This window comes from Aplidium turbinatum, chromosome 4, assembly GCF_918807975.1.
Source record: "Aplidium turbinatum chromosome 4, kaAplTurb1.1, whole genome shotgun sequence".
NCBI classification, from domain to species: Eukaryota; Metazoa; Chordata; class Ascidiacea; order Aplousobranchia; family Polyclinidae; genus Aplidium; species Aplidium turbinatum.
In genome coordinates this window covers 28,136,948-28,156,282 of record NC_137475.1, presented here as the reverse complement: position 1 = coordinate 28,156,282, position 19,335 = coordinate 28,136,948, and the positions used below count along the sequence as shown (strand labels likewise).

The 19,335-nt window shown below is 37.5% G+C and overlaps 1 protein-coding gene across 1 annotated transcript; it reads left to right on the top strand.

Annotated features, from left to right (window-relative positions):
* The first annotated feature begins 1,124 nt into the window (after positions 1 to 1,124).
* Positions 1,125 to 14,700, top strand: LOC145769356 (ATP-dependent zinc metalloprotease YME1L1-like). Its single transcript, XM_082580967.1, has 14 exons — positions 1,125 to 1,210; positions 2,249 to 2,380; positions 2,873 to 3,020; positions 3,285 to 3,349; positions 3,728 to 3,830; positions 5,299 to 5,385; positions 6,059 to 6,217; positions 6,593 to 6,745; positions 6,818 to 6,950; positions 7,402 to 7,571; positions 7,842 to 8,243; positions 8,730 to 8,851; positions 9,376 to 9,459; positions 12,754 to 14,700. Exons 1-14 carry the CDS (start codon positions 1,172 to 1,174, stop codon positions 13,024 to 13,026), a joined length of 2,070 nt encoding a protein of 689 aa, XP_082437093.1. The 5' UTR covers positions 1,125 to 1,171; the 3' UTR covers positions 13,027 to 14,700.
* Positions 14,701 to 19,335: the final 4,635 nt, after the last annotated feature.

The following is a 19,335-nucleotide window of genomic DNA, read 5'->3' as shown; positions in this document are numbered from 1 at the left end:
TTGCAACTATTTGAAATTCTATGTTGCCCATCCCTACTTGAAAGTCAGGATGCCATTTTTTATTTTATAAAAACAGAGTTTGTCTAAAAACACAATTTGAAAACCAAAAAACAAGTCATATTATAGTTAGCGCAAAAAAGATAAAACTTGCACAAGTTGTGATAACATTATTAGGCCTATTGATAGTTTAACTTTTAAATTTTTTCTGTCCAATCATTTTCAATTGCAAAATATTTACAAATTTTTGAAGTGGGCGCAATTATATTGATGGCTGCAAATATGCACATGGACCTTAGCGGCAGCGCGATACATTTTATGAATTGGTGGCAATAGCATGCGTTACTTTACCTCAAGTAGTGGGTAGTGTGCTGCTTTTAAAGTAACGGATGTCCAGTTGTCCACCTCTGATCATACCAAATACCAATTTTGAAATCAACTCCATAAGAAGATATTTTACGACCATACCTCACAACTTTCTATCCAATATGCACAAATTATGTGTTAAAATCAAAGCTGGAGTGTTGTGTAGAAACAAGTTTGACATTAGTGAAATAGAGCAAACAGTGGTGCATCAGAGGTCACATGCAATTTTATATGGAAACCTTCCTCTTCCTCTTGGCGAATGAAAGTTCATCTAGGGAAATGCTCAAACTTCAAAACAGTTAAACAAAAAAACTATATTGCAATTAAAATAGCTTTTCATGTTTAAGTAACCAGATGATCACTTTAAGCATGATGCTCTTTAATTTTCTTTGTAACTCTCGAACAACAAAGAAATGCTGGCTTTAATACTAGGTTTGTAACTTGTCGCTTTCTGTACCGTACCAACTAAGTCATTCATTCTTTTCTTCCTCCTTAGGACATGCCCATGCCATCTCACGCCATATTCTATTGCCGTAACAAGTTAGTCTATAGATTTCCTCATCTCTAGTGTTATGCATCAGTTCATCATATCTCATTCTTCATTTTTACACCACACGCATTTATGTGGGTATGCTGCATTGCTGCTACACTAAACTCGCACATGCCTCAAACGTTTTTTTATAATTTGTTAACATGAGTGTTTTTGAAAAGTTTGGAAATTATCAACTTTGATTTTAATTTACTATTTATTCCAATATCAAGGTGTGTAGATCTTGTATGAAAATACAAGTAAGATTTGTAATACATCATGATTTCGTTTGCTGCAAGTAATGTCATCGGTTCCCAGGTATATTGATGTAAATATTTTTGTACTACATGTTTTCAGTTATGAGAGTTAGCAATGTGTCATTCTGTGTGTTACTGCACAGAAAAAAAGAGAAAATTGCACTTATGTTTTAGTAAATTTCTAAGAAAATTTGCGTTTACAAATGAGCATTTTAATCCGCAGTACTTTATTCACATATGATACAATGCTAAATGTTTTTAAACAATTCACTGTTGAAAGTTAACAATCTTTGTCTAGCACAGCGTGGTCCAACTAAAATTTATCGCTGGCCATGTAGTTACAGAAAAGAAAATATTATGATGTCATTTAATAATAATTGACGCAATGTCTGTGGTGGAGATGCTTTTTCAACAATAACTTTTGTACCCACAAATATTGTAGTTATGACCATGTATAGGCATATGTGCAGTTTCATTTCCAAGTTAGTTTCGATTTGTTGGTGTTGTTTTTTCTGGAAAACACACCTTCACCATTATAGCCTTAGGTAGGTGTATGACTATACGTACGTCGTACTGCCAAACATTGAGTGTGCTACAGCTTTAAAGCAGCATCTCTCAAAATTAGACTTTCTTTTGAGACAAATTTCTAAAAGTTCTCTGGATATTCCTTTTTCTTAGATATTAAAAAGGGGTTATTCTGAGTTGCTCGTAACTCAAGTTGAAGCTCTGACGGCTGTGGACTAAAATTTATTGTTTTAAAAACACGGGTCACTTCAATGAAAGGTCGGGAACCGTTGTATTGCTCACTTGATAGTATTCCTGTAATTTCACACCCGGAAGTGCAATTTTGTCTTTTTATCCGTATAATTTGTCTTACAATATCTTTTGTTAGGACACTTATATACCATCTTCCTTTAGGTTATGAAAAACTACCATGAATGAATATGCTTAAAGACTTGAATATGATCTTGCACATATACGATTGTTTAACCACAAATATTTGTTCAAAATTTAAATAAATATAGTTTGAAGCTTCATCTTTAAAATGAAGATTTGTTTTCATTCAATAAGTTGATGATGTTCTGATTTTATTTTGCAGTTACTTGCTCCAATCTGGAGCAGTGGATTGAATGCCGTGCTAAGAAGACACAAACATGCTAAGGAATTAGGAAATGATGCTAAGCTTAAAACAGCAGAGAGCAGTGTGGAAAGTTCATCAAGCATGCCTGAAGTACAATGAAAAGTTGTTTTGCTTTGAAAATCATATTTGCTTTGAATGGTTAAACACAACTAAACTCCTAAAGTTTGATCTGCAACCAAGAATAAATCTACCGTTAAGATATGGATTTTTTACTGTTAAGTTTTTAAAGGAATGATGTCATGAATAGATAAAAAAAAATGTTAGTCAATCTGCACTAAGGAAACTATTTACAATGAAAACTCTCAAAGATTTATAAAATTAAAAACTTTAAAAGCACTTTTTTTTCATTATTGATTTAAAACGTTACCGTATCAGCCAATTTTGTACAGCCTATTTATAATATTCACCATTTGTGTTTGAGATAATTGTTAAAGATAAGTTTTGACATAATTATTGAAAAGATGCGCAACCTAAAGCTCCATAATTTATTTTGTTGTGACTGTACAATTTGAATTGAAGATCTTTACTGTATGTATAATCTATGAAAATATGTGATGGTTAACATTTTGCTTTTTCAAATAGATTCCATTTCTGCCATGTTATCTTGATCGCATGATGCCATGCACCTCCATCTTGTCATTCTGTGCTGAGTTGGAAGCTAGATCTATTTTGAAACAACCACTATCATCACCTCTGCATAAACGTATTCACTTATTTCTGAACTCAAGCTGTAAGTTATGTGCAACACTGTTTTCCATTATGTGTTTATCCTCTGCTTAATAAAAATTGACTTAACAACTTTTGTGATTTTGCTTCATACATAACTATTGCGTCTTCTTTTGACTGACTGTTTTTAAACCCGCTATCTAATCTATCAAGGCATATTGGCTCTCAGATAAAAGAGTACATGCCCCTGATATACAGCTTCCAATGTCGAATCTCACATCCCTTGTTGTGTTGCTCAACTTTGATTCACTTGTATTTGTGTTATTAGATCATCACCATCAGCCGATCCGTTTCTTTAAGACAAGAACTTTCGTGGCACCAGAAGAACCCAAAGTAATTTGTTATATAACATGTGTGGTTTGTGTACTTACCAACTTGAAACTGCTCTATTGAGTACAGGCTGAAAAATTTAGTTTGCATGGATGAAAAATGCATGAATCTTAATACAATGTTGTGACTGTTGTGTCCTTTATTAAATTTCTATTATTGTTTTACTGCTAACGTGTTTCAATTTGATGTCTTCTGCTGACAAAGACATACAACTGGTTGAGAACTCCTTCAGTGGGGAATTCTTTTTTGCTGGATGTTTCGCCAGAGAATGGGCAGAATTAAAGCTACATTTCTTATAAGCTTATTGAATTACAACATTTTATATAGCCCATATCCTAAGTTTGCCTGCCTTTGAACTAAACCCTTTTGATTTGAATTCAGCAGCCAAACGTGAAGACAGAAGAAAGGCTTGACGAAAAAAAGGTCGATTTAGCTGAAGTTATAAAGTTGTTGGTGAAAAACTCTGAAAAAAAGCAAGACAATTGTAAGAAACTGTTGTTTTTCAGTCATGGTTAAACTACGAAAATGTTCTAAGTAAATCAGCTTATGTATTATTATAAAATATAAATCAAATATAGTTATTACTATCTGAAGCCTTTACAAATTGTTTCACCTAACGGATCATCAGAAGGTCTGAAAAAAACATGCAAACAGTAAAGAATCGATAATTCTGAAAAGATATTAAATATTACAACTGTAGTTTAATCTGCCAAAAAAAATCTCTAAACCTGTACTTCCTGAGAAGATATTAAATATTGCAACTGTAATTTAATCTGCAAAAAAAACCTCTAAACCTGAATTCCTAAAATATATGTATAATTGTATTAAATCAAATATAGTTATTATAATACTATCTGAATCATTAACAGCCTGTTTCACCTATACGGATCATCAGAAGTTCTTATTCAAATATTTGTATTTTCTCTTTGTCGTATCCGATCTTTTTTTTGCGGCGGTTGAATGAACTTTGAAGACTTACATAAATGTACGGGAATGGCGGTAAGCCGATATTTGCATCCACATTACGTAGCCAACATATAATGCTGTTGCTGTCATGTTGTTATCCCAAAACTAAATATTGGGAGGACTTTTAATACGATATACAATATACCGGAATGGCCCGTTTCGGTGAGTCCGATTCGGTGAGTCCGATCTCTATTCGGTGATTTTTAATTATCGGGTACCGTAGCCTAAATATCATTGCCGTTTTAGAGTTAGAAGTTAGGGTTAGAGGTTAGGAACTCACCGAATAGTAGCAGACCCACAATATACAATACATACTTGAAGATGGACACAACGATAGACTTTCTTCTCGTCCATTAATTGCAAATCTTCAACCTCCGGGCGTAAGCCTGAATACAACGAAACAGAGTTAAACTGAAAGCGACTGACGTAAAAATAGTGATGTTGATGAACGTGCACTCGCTCGAATGATGTCATAGTATTAGTGGTTTGGAAACGTATGAATTTATATGTTACAAAAAGTAAAATTCCAACCGGGAAGACTCCATCGCGTCTAATCTAAGTTTGTTTATTTTTTATAGTAGATTGAATCCAAAATGAAAAGTTACCTTTTCTTTGATATATGCTCGCTCGTATTGTCGCTGTATACCAGGGCACTCGTTGGTCGGCTACTACCTGGTGTGAGACTAGGCCTTTCATACCATTGGTTTGTCTGTACAACGGGCAGTCCTTGATTATGTGCACTGCCGTCTGCATTTCTCCACACTCACAGGCAGTACCCCCTGCCAAGCCCAACGCATCATATCGCACCATAGCGTCCTACATCAGTGAGCAAACGGTGTGGGACACTATACGGCTATACGCTATGTTATGAATAACAGATTAAAGTTTGGTGACGTTGTTGCTTTTATGTAGTCGCTGGTTGAAATGCACCACCTTTTTAAAGGTTGATAGATGACGATCATCTGATTGAATGTTTTCGATTTCAGCCGTTTATTCGTCGCTGTTCAAGGCTTTGCCATCCATTCTCGTGGTTGCAGTGATCGCTTATTTTGTTTACAAGAATGTCGTCAAAGGTAGGTTGCTATTTTTAGTAGCCTATACTGTTATATCATATTATTTTACTTTTTAAGCTTATTAATGAGCCATGCATTCGATACAATATCCACTAAGAAACTCCGAAGTGGAAAAAGTTATATACTTACAAAGACACTTGGAAGTAGAAAACCAGGGAAAACTAAAGATCATACGGATAGAACGTATTTCGAGGCATTGCACAATGCACATTACAGATATTCAAATTAATAAAAATAGCGACGGAAAGATGAGTATAGTAGAAGGGTTAACCCAACTAGTGAAATTTGATAGATTAAGCGACAAAACTGCACGCACTTCATACGAAGATGACATTTATTAACGCTCATATTTTTGAAATCCTTTTGATATTACGAAGACGTCAGAGAAAACCATTTCCCCATGCAAGTTTACGAAAACAGCTTAATCGTTCAACCACAACTTTTATCACAAATTCATGCGTAATATTGAACATGGTGTGTTCGGTTTTTCAACTTAATTATATGCTCTCGAAGTAAATCACGAGTTGGAAATTTTTACACTCCCAGTTTTGCAGGGAATAACCATAATCATTTGCACTATACGAGCGTGGTGAATGGCAGATACCTTGTAGTTTAAACGATTGCTCCAATAAAGCTGCATTGTAACATTTTTTTTGTTTATTTTTAAACGCAGTCAACTTTGGCAAATCGATTGAAGACAATGGCCTCACGTCAGACGTGACTTTCGACGATATCCGTGGCGCCGATGAAGTGAAAGCCGAACTTTGCGACATTGTGGAATTTTTAAAGGATCCAAAGAAATTTACCGATCTAGGAGTTAAGTTGCCCAAAGGTGAGGAATCTGCTTTTGCCGTTGTATGTGATGGGGGTAGCCCTGTTCTGGTAAAATAGCTGACATTATCGCATGTTTGCTTAGTTACTGAAAAAAAAGCAACAAAGAAGCACTGTTTTGCACAGTTGGCCTCACCAAACTGTGATCGGCCAACCTAACAAGATATGGAAAAAACAGACTTGGTGATTTACGTTTAAGGATCACACGACCAGAATCGCAATCGAATCACGCTATTTTCGGCAAAGAGAGTGAAACCAATTATTTATCATCTGCAGCGAAAAAATGATGGGAAGAGTGTCTTGGTTGAGCTCTAATATCAAGTTATAAAATTACATTTTTCTGTGATATCATTTTCTAATTTGTTACTGCTGTCAGGTATCTTGCTCGTCGGGCCACCTGGCACTGGGAAAACCCTCCTTGCGAAGGCGGTGGCTGGTGAAGCGGGTGTTGCCTTCTTCTATGCGTCCGGATCAGAATTCGATGAGTTGCTAGTTGGAATGGGTGCGCTGAGAGTCCGCCAGCTGTTCGGTTAGTGACTGGATATCTGCCTTTGTGGCTCAGCACAAATCAAAGTGCAACAAAAACTTCTATTTTCTTCAGATAAAGCTAGGAAAAGAGCTCCTTCGATCATCTTCTTGGACGAGATAGACGCATGTGGAGGCAAACGAGCGAACACCACCATTCAACCATACGCACGACAAACTATAAACCAGCTCCTCCAGGAAATGGATGGGTAAATACAATTTCATTTATTGATTTGTTTCTATTATTTTCTCCACCATACACAAATTAAAAGTTCAGTATTTAAACGTTTGAGATTAATTTTGATGCAGAGTATGATTTTTGTCCTTGTCACTCCAGAATTGCTAATGGTAAGTAACTTATATCATTGTGACATCTTGGCAACAGTTCATTGATTTACTATCATTGCACATAGATCCACATGATTATACACTACAGTACACCTTTCTCTCTTGTGCTGTCGCTAAACATCAGAGCATCTGTCAGTGTTATCGTCCATGGAAACTAGGCTCTCTATACCACTACCATGGAGAAGCTTGTGCACTGTGCAGCGGGCAATCCTTGATTATGTGGGCTGCCATCTAAATCTCCAAAACTTTTCCCATTGTTCTTGCTCACCAAACTAGAGAGATTAGTTCATTTCAACTGCGCTTTATTTGTAGTTTTACAGACAACGACACAGTTGTAGTGCTTGCTGCCACCAATGATGCGAAGGTCCTCGACAAGGCACTCATCCGTCCCGGTCGCTTCGACACTCAGATACAAGTCCTGCTCCCAGACATCCAAGGAAGGAAGCAAATCTTGCAACTCTATCTTGACAAACTAGTCTCAGGTACATTCCTGTTCGGTTTCCATGCACTGTGGTAGATACTTCCTGTCTGGATTTAGATGGGCGTTTAAGTTGGCAACTCGTTCATCGTATCAAATGGGCGATCTTATGCTAATTTCCAGGGATTTTTTTTATCTTGACCGGCATATCTGTTTCAAGCTTTAATCCTGTTATTCTTTTGTTTGTTTGGTTAATTAGATACGTCGATTGTCGGTTAAACTCGACTAGAGATCTGATATTTTTAAATTTTAATGTTTATCTGTTTTGATGTAGTCGCTATGGAAACTGTTGATCTCGACCGGCTGGCTTCCCTCACAATCGAAATGACCGGCGCTGATTTGAGTAATTTGGTCAATCAAGCCGCCTTGCGTTCTGTCAAAATCAACAAGAAAAAGGTCGATCAAGAAGACTTGGAATTCGCGCTTGACAAGGTTCGAATGGGTCCGGAATTGAAAACAAGAATCCGAACTGACCTCGAGTTGAAAAACACAGCTTTCCATGAAGCCGGCCACGCTCTGGTGGCCCACTACACTCCCGCAGCTCAAAGCATTTACAAAGCTACCATAATGCAGCGTGGTCCGGCACTAGGTCACGTGTCATTGGTGCCTTCTAAAGAAGACGAGCTGTCGAGGTCCAAGTCGAAACTACTTGCCAGCATAGATGTGTGCATGGGAGGTATGTGCTCGATTTTTCTCAGAGTAAAACTTCTTTTATGTTGTTTGAAGGTCTAGGGACGTGAAAGTGATGTAAAAAAATAACTTTTGCTGACGGGTTAAATACCTTGTCTGGATGCTTTCAGAGAATCTTTACCATAATAATTGAAAGATCTTCAGAGTTAAGTTTATTTTTGCTAGAAATTTGAGAAATAATTTTTTGTGTTGCAAATTCTACTTTCTACGCTCTTGTATGAACATTGAACAATTGAACTCTTCAAATCCTTTTTAAGTTTCCGGTCGTTTGTCATACCTGAGTTGTTTAAAGCGATCTCAGTAATTGAAAAAATGCTGTATACAGTGCTTGAAATTATTCTTGATTCCGTTACAACAGTGGAAAAATGCTTGGTTTGAAAATTTACCACTGCACGCAATCATTCACTTGTCCCAACACGACCGTGGTGACTGGTGCCCTTATAAAAAAAATTAAAGTCTTTTTTTTTGACAGGCAAGGTTGCAGAAGAGTTGATTTTCGGGAAAGATAACGTTAGCACAGGAGCAAGCAGTGACATCGAGACTGCCACTAGTATGGCTTATGGGATCGTGTGCCGGTTTGGCATGTCTGATAAGGTAATCCTTGACTCTCAAAGCTACAATTTGCGATGACGTTTGTAAATGAAAACGTACTATGTGTTACTTGCTTCGCAATCACTTGTGAACAACGACTTCATTTTTACCATACAATCCTTGAGCAGAGGTTTAAAGTTGCCCTATGGGAAGAAAGAATCGCACATTTGCTGGTCTGAAAAGCACTATTAGGATTAAAATAACATACCTTTTTTCTGTCATCTGTCGATTTTAAGCGATATACAAAGCTAAAATTGTAAGCTGCTCATTTAGCAAGGTGTAGTGCTTTCAAAATACTTCGAAGCAGTGTTTGAGCTTGCTTGATGTGTGTTGAAAATATAATCATACGTATATCGTACTGAAAATCTTTACTGTTAAAATGAGTTCAGTATTTCTTACTATGTTTCAACTATTTTCTCAGAGCTAATACCATCGGACTGCTTGCTTTGCCACGTCCAAACAGTGTCACGGCAAGGCCCGCTTGCAGATATTACATAGCTCGTATTTAGGATTTTTATCTGTTGCAGATGGGCCCTATGACGTACGACCTTGACCATTTAAGCGAGGAAACTAAACGTTCTGTTGAAAGTGAAGTGAAAGCTATCTTGAATGTAAGCATTGAGTAATGAGAGTGTCGGTTTTCATCAACTTCAGGCTGATAACACAGTGTGTACAACAAAATGTCACTGGGGAGAGAAACATCGGTTCTAGCTAATTTGGGGTCGCTGATCACGAATATGGCCATTAAAAGATGTTCCTGTGTACCGTTTTTTTGAAAAACTGAATTTTTGTTTGCACTGTAAAAGCGGAAAAGTTTAGGGGGTACCTAAAGCTTTAAAGCATCATATATCCGAAACTATAATAGATATTGAGCTAAAATTTGTAATGCATGCCTATATCATGCTAAATAACATATTGACCTCATCATCATCGGCTATGCTTGAATAAGGCGTCGGCTACCGTGAGTCTCCACAACAATCGATTGTCCAATGTCCATACTTCTAATTAGGTTTTCAAAATTTTGGTTTGTCCGTGTTGAAAGATTTTTGAAGATTTCCAAACGTGGACGCCCCTGATGTCTCTGACCAGGAAGTCGCCCCATATTGACCTAGTTTGAGCAAAATCGAAGTGGGTGAAACAGAGAACTTTATGATTGTCAGGACGTTTGGCATGGACTGACCCAAATACCCCAAAAAATGCATTTTTTTTAATTATCTCAAAAACTAATGCATTTAGAGAAAAGGTTCCTTTTATGACATATAGAAACATAGATATTCTTCATCTTTTGAAATCAAAACTGACTTTCTACTATGAGTAATTAGAGAGTTAGAGGATTTTTTAATAAATTTGACCTTTTGTGACCTTTATTGGGGGCTAGGGGGCTGGGATTTGGGGCCTACCAAAACAAGTTGTGTAAATGTAATTTTTTAAAGGTTTGCAGAACTGCCCATGTTGAAATTGCAAAAAAAATATTTTTCAAACCACCATAATGTATTGGACATGTACCGGTACCTAAATACATATGTGTATTGTGTATGTCTACTAGGCCTACATCATATTACAAATTTACCATGAAACCCTCTACATCTGACTCTCGAAAGTGATCCTGTGTTAACCATCCAGAACTGCCCCAAGTATTGAATAACGCAAATCGGGCTGTATTGAATAACGCAAGTAACGAATAAGGGTCCACGTCTATTAGGCGTTAACAGTTAGGCGCTGGTCTAATAGGCGCGCACACTGTGGCGTCTGGATATTTAGATGCGGAGCACTGTGGCGCCCGGTCATTTAGGTGCTATTCCTAGTAAAGTCTGCAGATTGTATCAGCTTGGCAGGTAGGGGCGTAGGGCAATGCTTTTCACACAAAATATTATATTGAACAGAAAAATATGTTGTTTTGTTAATGCGTGTGCGTTGTTGGTCATAGCTTTAGTGAGTGAAGTTGCTTAAACCGGCAATGCGTTTTCACACAAAATGTTAAATTGAACAGAAAAATATGTCATGGCTTCCGTGAGTGAAGCTGCTTAAACCGCCAATGCTTTTTCACACAAAATATTATATTAAACAGAAAAATATATGGGTGAAGCTGCTTGAACCGGCAATGATTTTCACACAAAATATTATATTATTACCGTAGCCAAAAAAGGACAGGCAAAGACTATGGATCTGCCATGATTTACGACGTAGGGATACTTTCGTAGGATTACTTCCAATAATGTTCGGAAGCTTGAATAATTTATTGATAAAGTTTTCACCAACGCAAACCTGGACTAACAACAAATAAAACAATAATAAATCAATAAAACAACAATATATTTTTCTGTTCAATATAAAATTTTATGTGAAAAGCATTGCCGGTTTAAGCAGCTTCACTCACGGAAGCCATGATATAATTTTCTGGCAAGCTGCCAAGCTGTTACAATCTACAGACTTTACTAGGAATAGCACCTAAATGACCGGGCGCCACAGTGCTCCGCACCTAAATATCCAGACGCCACAGTGTGCGCGCCTATTAGACCAGTGCCTAATTGTCAGCGCCTAAAAGACTTGCTCCCACGAATAACGTATTGAATAACGCAAATAACGAAACTGCCCCAAGTATTGAATAACGCAAATCGGGCTGCCATTGTGTATCCTCATTCCTCATGTTCCCACCGCAATACGACTTGTGCAGCATTATGCTGATGACCCTGACATCCATTCCTGTATATCCAATGACTGAACAAAGTGATAATGACTCAAGCACTGTAGATCAGATTCTCATGCATCCTCATCTGACTGCCATGAACCCAGACCACGATGCAACCACCACGAAATCTTATTACCAGAGTTCAACGATTTGGCCAGAGCACTGGAGTTGTCAATGAGACATACAGAGTTACTTGCTTCACGGTTGCAACAGTAAAAACTTACAGATAAAGCTGTCACTGTTTGGGGTGTTCGTGAACGAGGAAAGGAGTTCATTGACTTTTTTCGAACAAGGTGATTGATGATGGGTCCAGCTGACATTTTGCAATGATGTTGTGGGACTGATGGGTGATCTGGAAGCTCAACATGATCCAGAGGACTGGGGACTCTTCATCAACTCTTCTAAGGAAAGTCTCAAAGCAATACCACTGCATAATGGGAATAGAAAGCCATCAGTCCCTGTTGCATATTCTACAACAATGAATGAGTCAAGAGAAAATATGAAAGCTATTTTGGAAGCTATCAAATAGGATACATTCCAATGGTACCAGTGTGGAGACTTCAAAGTGTTGAACATGCTGTTGGGAGTGCAATTGGGGTATCGTACACAAAGTACTGTAGTTTCTCATGTCTATGGGACAGTCGGTCCGGACAATACCACTACATTCAACAGGAATGGCCGGCTAGGACATCATACAACCCTGGAGAGCACAATCTGGCCAACAATATAGTAGAAGATACAAGGGCCAGGATAGCCGGGCGATGTTGGCCGGATTCTGCTGGTCGAGGAAGAGAGACTTTACTGTTGAATACAAGCGCAAACATTCAGAACAACACTTCTGAGTCTTGCCTCAACTGGATTTAGTCACAGGCGCTATTAGCTCTGACTTTACCACGTTTATTTAACACAGTGCAACCTAACTCTGGTTATATATTATATAGAATAATACAACTTATCTAATTTTTTAAAATCTCTTTTTCTCAAAAATGGTACACAAGAGCTCATTTTATTGGTGAAATTCGCGTTCAGCATTGTCGATTTGACCATAAAACATGTATCTATTGCCAGTGACAAATTTTTTAGTCAAAATGTACAGTGTACAGTGTACACACTGTGTAATTACATGTTTCACCGAGAGCAAGTTTGACTTTCTGAAATCGATACTCGTGCTTGCAGAAACTTTTGCATTATGTGACCTTGACATGTTTTTTTACAGAATGCCTACGAAAAAGCTAAAAAGCTGTTGACGGAGAAATCCTTTGAACACAAACTTCTCGCTACCGCCCTCCTGCGGTACGAGAGCTTAGCCGCAGACGAAATTCAACTTCTGCTTCAAACCAAAGCAATCGATTCCATTGCTACAAAAAGAGAGAAAGAAACGCAACAGAAACTACTGAAGAAATTAGAAGATTCTAATGAAGGCCTTGGCTTGTCTATAAAAGCTCCTGTTATTGACTATATTCCCACTAAAAATGATTTAGACGTATGATGGTGTGTTTAAGTCTGCGTGTATCTAATTTCGCTCGCCACTTTTGTCTGTAAAAGGTTTCATTTGTCTTTTACATGGATTGTTCGTAACTCGCAGTTGTTGTGTATTGTTTATGTGTGATACAAAGAACTTAATTTGTTATAAAACGTTACCTAATGGCAAAGAGGTTTACAGCAACAAAAACGACAATTTTGTTGAAGTTTAAAGCCATCTAGAAATCCAAACTCTTGATCGATTGAACTTGAAAAAAACTTTTTTAATCTTTTAACTGTTTGCGTATGATTCAATAGTTTACGCATATTGTTTATGCGTCTAATGACGTTGAAACCATGTACACATAACAATTTGCTGGGTAGATACAAATTAGGCTGATACATACATTAATCTATATTCCATATGCTCTGTTTAGACAAACACATAATTTCAGTGTTACCCTCATTTTTACTTGTCACTGGAAGAGTAACGTGCGCATTTGTACAGACACACAATAAGCTCATGCAGAAAATATTTTGTTGTGAGCTGTCTGTTGTTTGTCTAGCAGTTGTCATTGATCGTGTTCATTCAAGCCGAGACAATTGTCTTGCCGTAGTGCAGTCTTTTCCAATTGTTGTAGATAAATGCAAATGCTGGAATGTATATTAATAAGTTTAATTGAAACCGTTTACTTTTGGATCAGTGGTTCTTAAACTTGGAGGACACCCTCTTGGGTAAGCGTGAAAATTCTTCTAAGGGGATGTGAAGGTAGTAGGTTGTTGCACTAGTATGCTACTGTATTGTACAAGTCACGCACAAAAACGTTGTTAACACCGTTTCTTGTGTCACAATTATTGACTGGTGAGGTGAGTGGACCTTGCTTTGACTTCAGATTTCAGCGCTTATTCTTGCTGTTGTTTAGTCCATTGTTCGGTAACAATGGTTGTTTGTGAGGCTATTTTGTGCGAAGGTGAAGACTTGCAATTGTGAAGACACAAGCTCTGAACAAACAACTGTGAACCTGACATGCGATGTACATTGCCTTCAACTAAGCCACAAATTTAACTGCTGATTTCGAAAAAGAAGTTAGGCCAAGCCTACATTACTCGCATTAATGCGAGGAAAAGTGCATTGTGATCCACTTAATCTTTTGCCTTGTTTTAAAATTCAAAATATAAATTTTATATAGTATGACTTTGATTTATAACGTGAACGAAAAAAGGGGGGCACAAAGTTTTACAACTGGCGTCAAGGCAACGCGGCCCAAAAAGCTTAAGAATCCCTGTTTTGGATGAGAAGGCAAGTAGATATTAAAAGTATTCGTTAAAAAAAACGGTTCTTTATGATTCCTTGTTTTACCCTTTTTGAGCAGTTTTACCAAGGAAACACATGACTGTCTTGCTCAGTAACTTCGTTTCAAAGTTCACTTTAAACAATTCGGTTTTTCGTTGTAGCAGGTCTAGGCGATCGGGAAATTAACATAAAGTTACCTGCGTTGTGCTGCCTGTTCGGAACTAATGTTGATTGATCGATGTTCGGCAATCTAAATGCACTCCTATCGTTTCTCTCCCGGTAAGCAAAAACACCTTTTTACATTGACTCAACGTCTGCACACAGTCGATGTAGAAAAGGCGAATTTTGCTGAGTAGATCGTATTTTGTTGTATCTCTTGTATCGGTTTGTAATATACTCTAATTGTCTCAAAAAAGTCTCATTGTGTTGCATGCTGGATGTTCCACTCCAATGCGGCGTGTAGCTACGTAGTGACGGAAAACTAACGTTTGGACTAGTTTTAGACGATTGGTGAGCTTTTGCTGTAGCCCTGTAGGTTTTTACACCTCTCACTCAGCTGAAAATTTTTCATTGAAAACATCACGTTTATACTAATGCCTGATGTTTTATTTTGGGAAATCGACATCAGCTTTGGCGACTGCAAGGCCAGTTTTTCACTTATTCAAAACCAAATCCTGTTTCATCCATTTTTACAAGCTCAAAAGAGATGAGATTAGTTGTAAGTAGAGCTGTGGAGTTGAAAGGATTTTGGCATGTACGAAATTGTTAAAAAGCCGACTCTGGCTTGATACAAAACGTAGAAGTGCTTGTTGTAAGTTTTTGCGAAAATCGTGGTTTTAATTTCGATCACAATCAACAAAATTAAAGTTTAAAAAACATAGGGGCAATATCTAAATAAATCTGGCAACACTGGAATCGATCAGTTATAAACCGAGATGTCGGAGTCGTATATTTTGGGCCGACTCCACAGACTTGTTAGTTTCAAAAAATGCATAAAAGTAAAACCGATTTCATAGCTGTGTACCATAAATGCCATGTGAGAAACAAAACTGCCAAATTGATGGTTTTGATTTTTTAAAACGAAATATCAAACTACCTGACAGGGGAAGAGGATACGTTAAAATTTTAGTGTTGCCACGTATTGTTCAAGATTTAGGCTATGATGTTATTTAAAGTTTTGGTAGCCCAAATCTTGCTTCGTCAAATATGTTCCACATTTATCTAAAGCAACTTTTTTATCCACTCATCAAAGCATAAAAATGTTGCTAAATTTAAAATAAATAAAACAGAACTAGGCCTACTGTAGCCTATTGAGTAGGCCTGTAACTTGCAGCTCAAACTGATTTGACTATATTATTATTTATCCTTGACGCATGATGTTGTATATCTTTAAGTTTAATATTGAGTTTTTTGTGACTTCAAATGTTTTGAAATTTCTACTTTCTTTTGAGATTAATTATTGATAACTAAGTGTTGGGCAGTAGCGTTGTTGACAGAGGGTAGGCTACTTTTTGACCCAGGCCGGGAACTTGAAAAACCACCTTGTATTCTTTGGATATAGCCTACCTAGAGCACTTTTCTTAAAAGTGTCTTGATTTGGGCTCCGTGGATTCCGTTGGTACCGGGAACAAACTATCCTATCAACCAGTGGTGGAAGATATCTTGGGGTAACACTGGACAGATCGCTCACATACCGCCACCATTTGATGTCACTGTGCAAGAAACTCACATCCCGCGCTGCGCTACTCAAGCGCCTGGCAGGTTCTAGCTGGGGGCGAGGGCTGACACTTTGCGTATAGCAGCCTTAGCCCTTGTCTACTCTTCAGCAGAGTACTGTGCACCTGTTTGGTGCCGCAGTGCTCACTGCCACAACATCGACACTGCCATAAATAGCGCACAGTGACCGGATGCCTGCGTCCCACACCATTGGAAAATCTCCCCATTCTCGCTGGCATCCAACCCGCTGAGCTTCGTCGCGAAGAAGCCACTTGGTCGACGGGCACTGGAGCCTAACCACCTTCTCCACCACAAGATCTCTGCTCTCCCAAACGAGCACCCCAGCCGACTGAAATCAAGACACCCATTCGTGCCAGCCGCTCAATTTCTTATCAACGAAGCTGATGTACAAGACATCTCTGCGGCTACTTGGGCAGACCATAAATGGAGTTCTGAATGGAAGTCAAACGCCACCAGACTCCATTCGTTCATCCCCGACGCCGACACACGCCTAGAGTTGTAAATGCAAAAAAAACGAACAGTTTTTTTTTTAAAAAAAACGTGTTTTTTTTCAAAAAAAAATTGGGCCAAAAAAACACGCGTTTTTTGTTTTTTTTTGTTTTTTTTCATATTTTTCTGGAAAATTTGCAAATTTTTTACAATTTGCAGATTAGTTTCATTATAGTGCTCTTGAAAAACATTAAACTAGTAAAATTGCTTTTATTGGTGTGCTGAAATTCCTAAGTGTGTGTGCTTGGCAGCAGCATATGTTTTTGCATAGCCCTATAGCCTATACGTTGTTTCACTTTCTTTTTCATTCTCAGGCATGTTTGTGGCAGTAGACCTGACAAACATTGAATTAATGCAATTTGATACATGACATAATGTAGATGAGTTAATTTTTTTTTCCTTTTATGGAAGTGCCCTTTATGGAAGGTAGCCTACGATGTTAGTATACTGGTAGGCCTACTGGTTATTCTTGTACACACTCAATGGGTTGACGAAATTTTGGCAAAAACAAGATGGCAGTATTCAGAACACACATTACCTTGTTTGTGGTAATTTACTAATGCAAGCTATTGCTAATAGTTTGTTTAAACATGTTTTTTAACTGATAGCTTAACAACGATGTAGCCTATATGCTTTATAAACCTTAAGACCATCAGCACTCTTGATAACGCACCATGGCCGATCTTCATAGCAACTGTCCATACAAATCTTCAATATATCAGCTAAAGTTATGTAGGCTAATAAAGTTGTAGCCTATATATGTTTATATGTTTTGTTACATTTTTTTTTTTTTTTTTCCCTTTATATCTTAAATTTTTCTGAAGGTGTTGCGACCGTGCCAAATTTTTTTCAACTCAATAACTTACTTCGGTCACAAGCACGTTTTAACGTTCGCGTTTTGTCGCTTCTACCTTTTTCTCGACCTTTGCTATGTTGACGTATGTATTGTTTTGATATGATGGTCAGAAATAAAAAAACAACTGAACTGAACTGAATAAACGTTGAAACAGAAGTATTCTTTTCGTGTGTTGTAAAAGGTCTTAGACACTTTGTCATTGATGCTTCCTGCAGATCATTTGTGACATAATGCAAGAGATCTTATCACTGATATTTTTAGCTGTCAAAAGTAAGTGCATTTGTCAGAAAAGGTTTTGGACTTGGTTAATGTTCCTTTCAAATGCCCACCACCCATGTTACCTATTGCTAATAACTACCAACCCTGAATGAAGAAATTTCCCTTTAAAGTGAAGTTTTTCAGCACTGCTCAGTGTTCACATAGTGAATAAATGCTTCATAATACTTTTCCTGACAAGTATAAAGTTTTACCCATATTAGGCTACCGCAATGCAGGATAAAGATACAAAACAAACTTCAAAGATGAAAACTTATTTTATTTGGGAACTACGCTGGAGTAAAAAGGAGTGAGAATTGACCTCTTGTCGTTACACACCAATAAAACCATGATGCGCAACTTTAATTTTTTTTTTTTTTATTGAGTAGAGTAAAGATTGATGAAAAGTTTGGCAAAAACAGAAAAGTGCTAAAGTCTCAAAAGTCCTAAAAACTACAGTAGTTCAACTTGGATGGATAAGTGCAACCATACTTCTTTTAAAAATGTTTATGACAGCACAATGGTGTAATTAAGGGAAAACAAACATGACTATGACATCACAAAGGAGTATTTATTGAACTCTTCAGGGAAAATAAAAAACAACAAAATGTTTCCATCTGTCACTTCATTTAAATGTGATTTGGGCTAAAAGTTGGGGCTTTAGCACTACACTGCTTTTGTCAAACTTTTCATCAATCTTTCCTCTACCCGATTAAAAAAAAATTTTTTTAAAGTTACGCATCATGGTTTTATTGGTGCGTAACGACAAGAGGTTAATTTCTTTTTATCTCAAAAATAGTCGCCAAAACTTGTTTTAATGTTCATAAACAGATAGCCCACCCCAGAAAACATGGGGTAGAGCTAAAAATTATCCAAATATGTTGAGCGGTTCTTGAGATATTGCCATTTTCTATTGCTCCTTATCTATGAAGCCACCTAGTGGCTAAGGTTACTTCACTTATAACTCGAGAACCGCTTGTGTGATTTTCATCAAGTTTGCACCAAATGCACATCAACTGGAACAACCTCTTGACGTTGTACTGGAAAAGGTGTGGAGTGCTGCTCAAAAGTGCCTTTGTTAAGTAGAAAAACAGGACACTGACCAGTGACCACCTGGTCCTAACATGCCCATTAACCAAAATCCCAGGTGGCTTCGAAACTGTACACGAGTGTGGTACTGCATTTAACAACTGGCTCGACCAAAGTACAGACAATACTTGAGATGTGCCAACCATAGGACACTGTTACTACTATTTGAGACAGTGAGAAATTTTTATGGCTCGTGTGTTGAGACTTGGGACCTACAAAATTGCAATGAAAAAAATAGGCCTATACCAGACATATAGTCTGATTTAAAGTAAGTTATACGAGTTATGAGACTGTTTCTTTGTTGAAAGAGACGCTATAGCAATGAGTTTACTCTAATTGCTGCATATTGTGACATTTAATGTCAAAATAGGTAAAAAAAAACAAAAAAAACGAATAAAAAACAAAAAAAAACGAGCTCGTTTTTTTTAAAAACAAAAAAAAACCGTTTTTTTACATCTCTACACACGCCCCATCGGCCTGACACTACCAAGACAGGCATGGGTGCGCCTCAACCGTCTCCGTACGGGCGTCGGGCTTTTCCGCTCAACCATGCACCAATGGGGAATGGCCTCTTCCTCCTCCTGTGAATGTGGTGCCGAGGAACAGACCGCAGACCA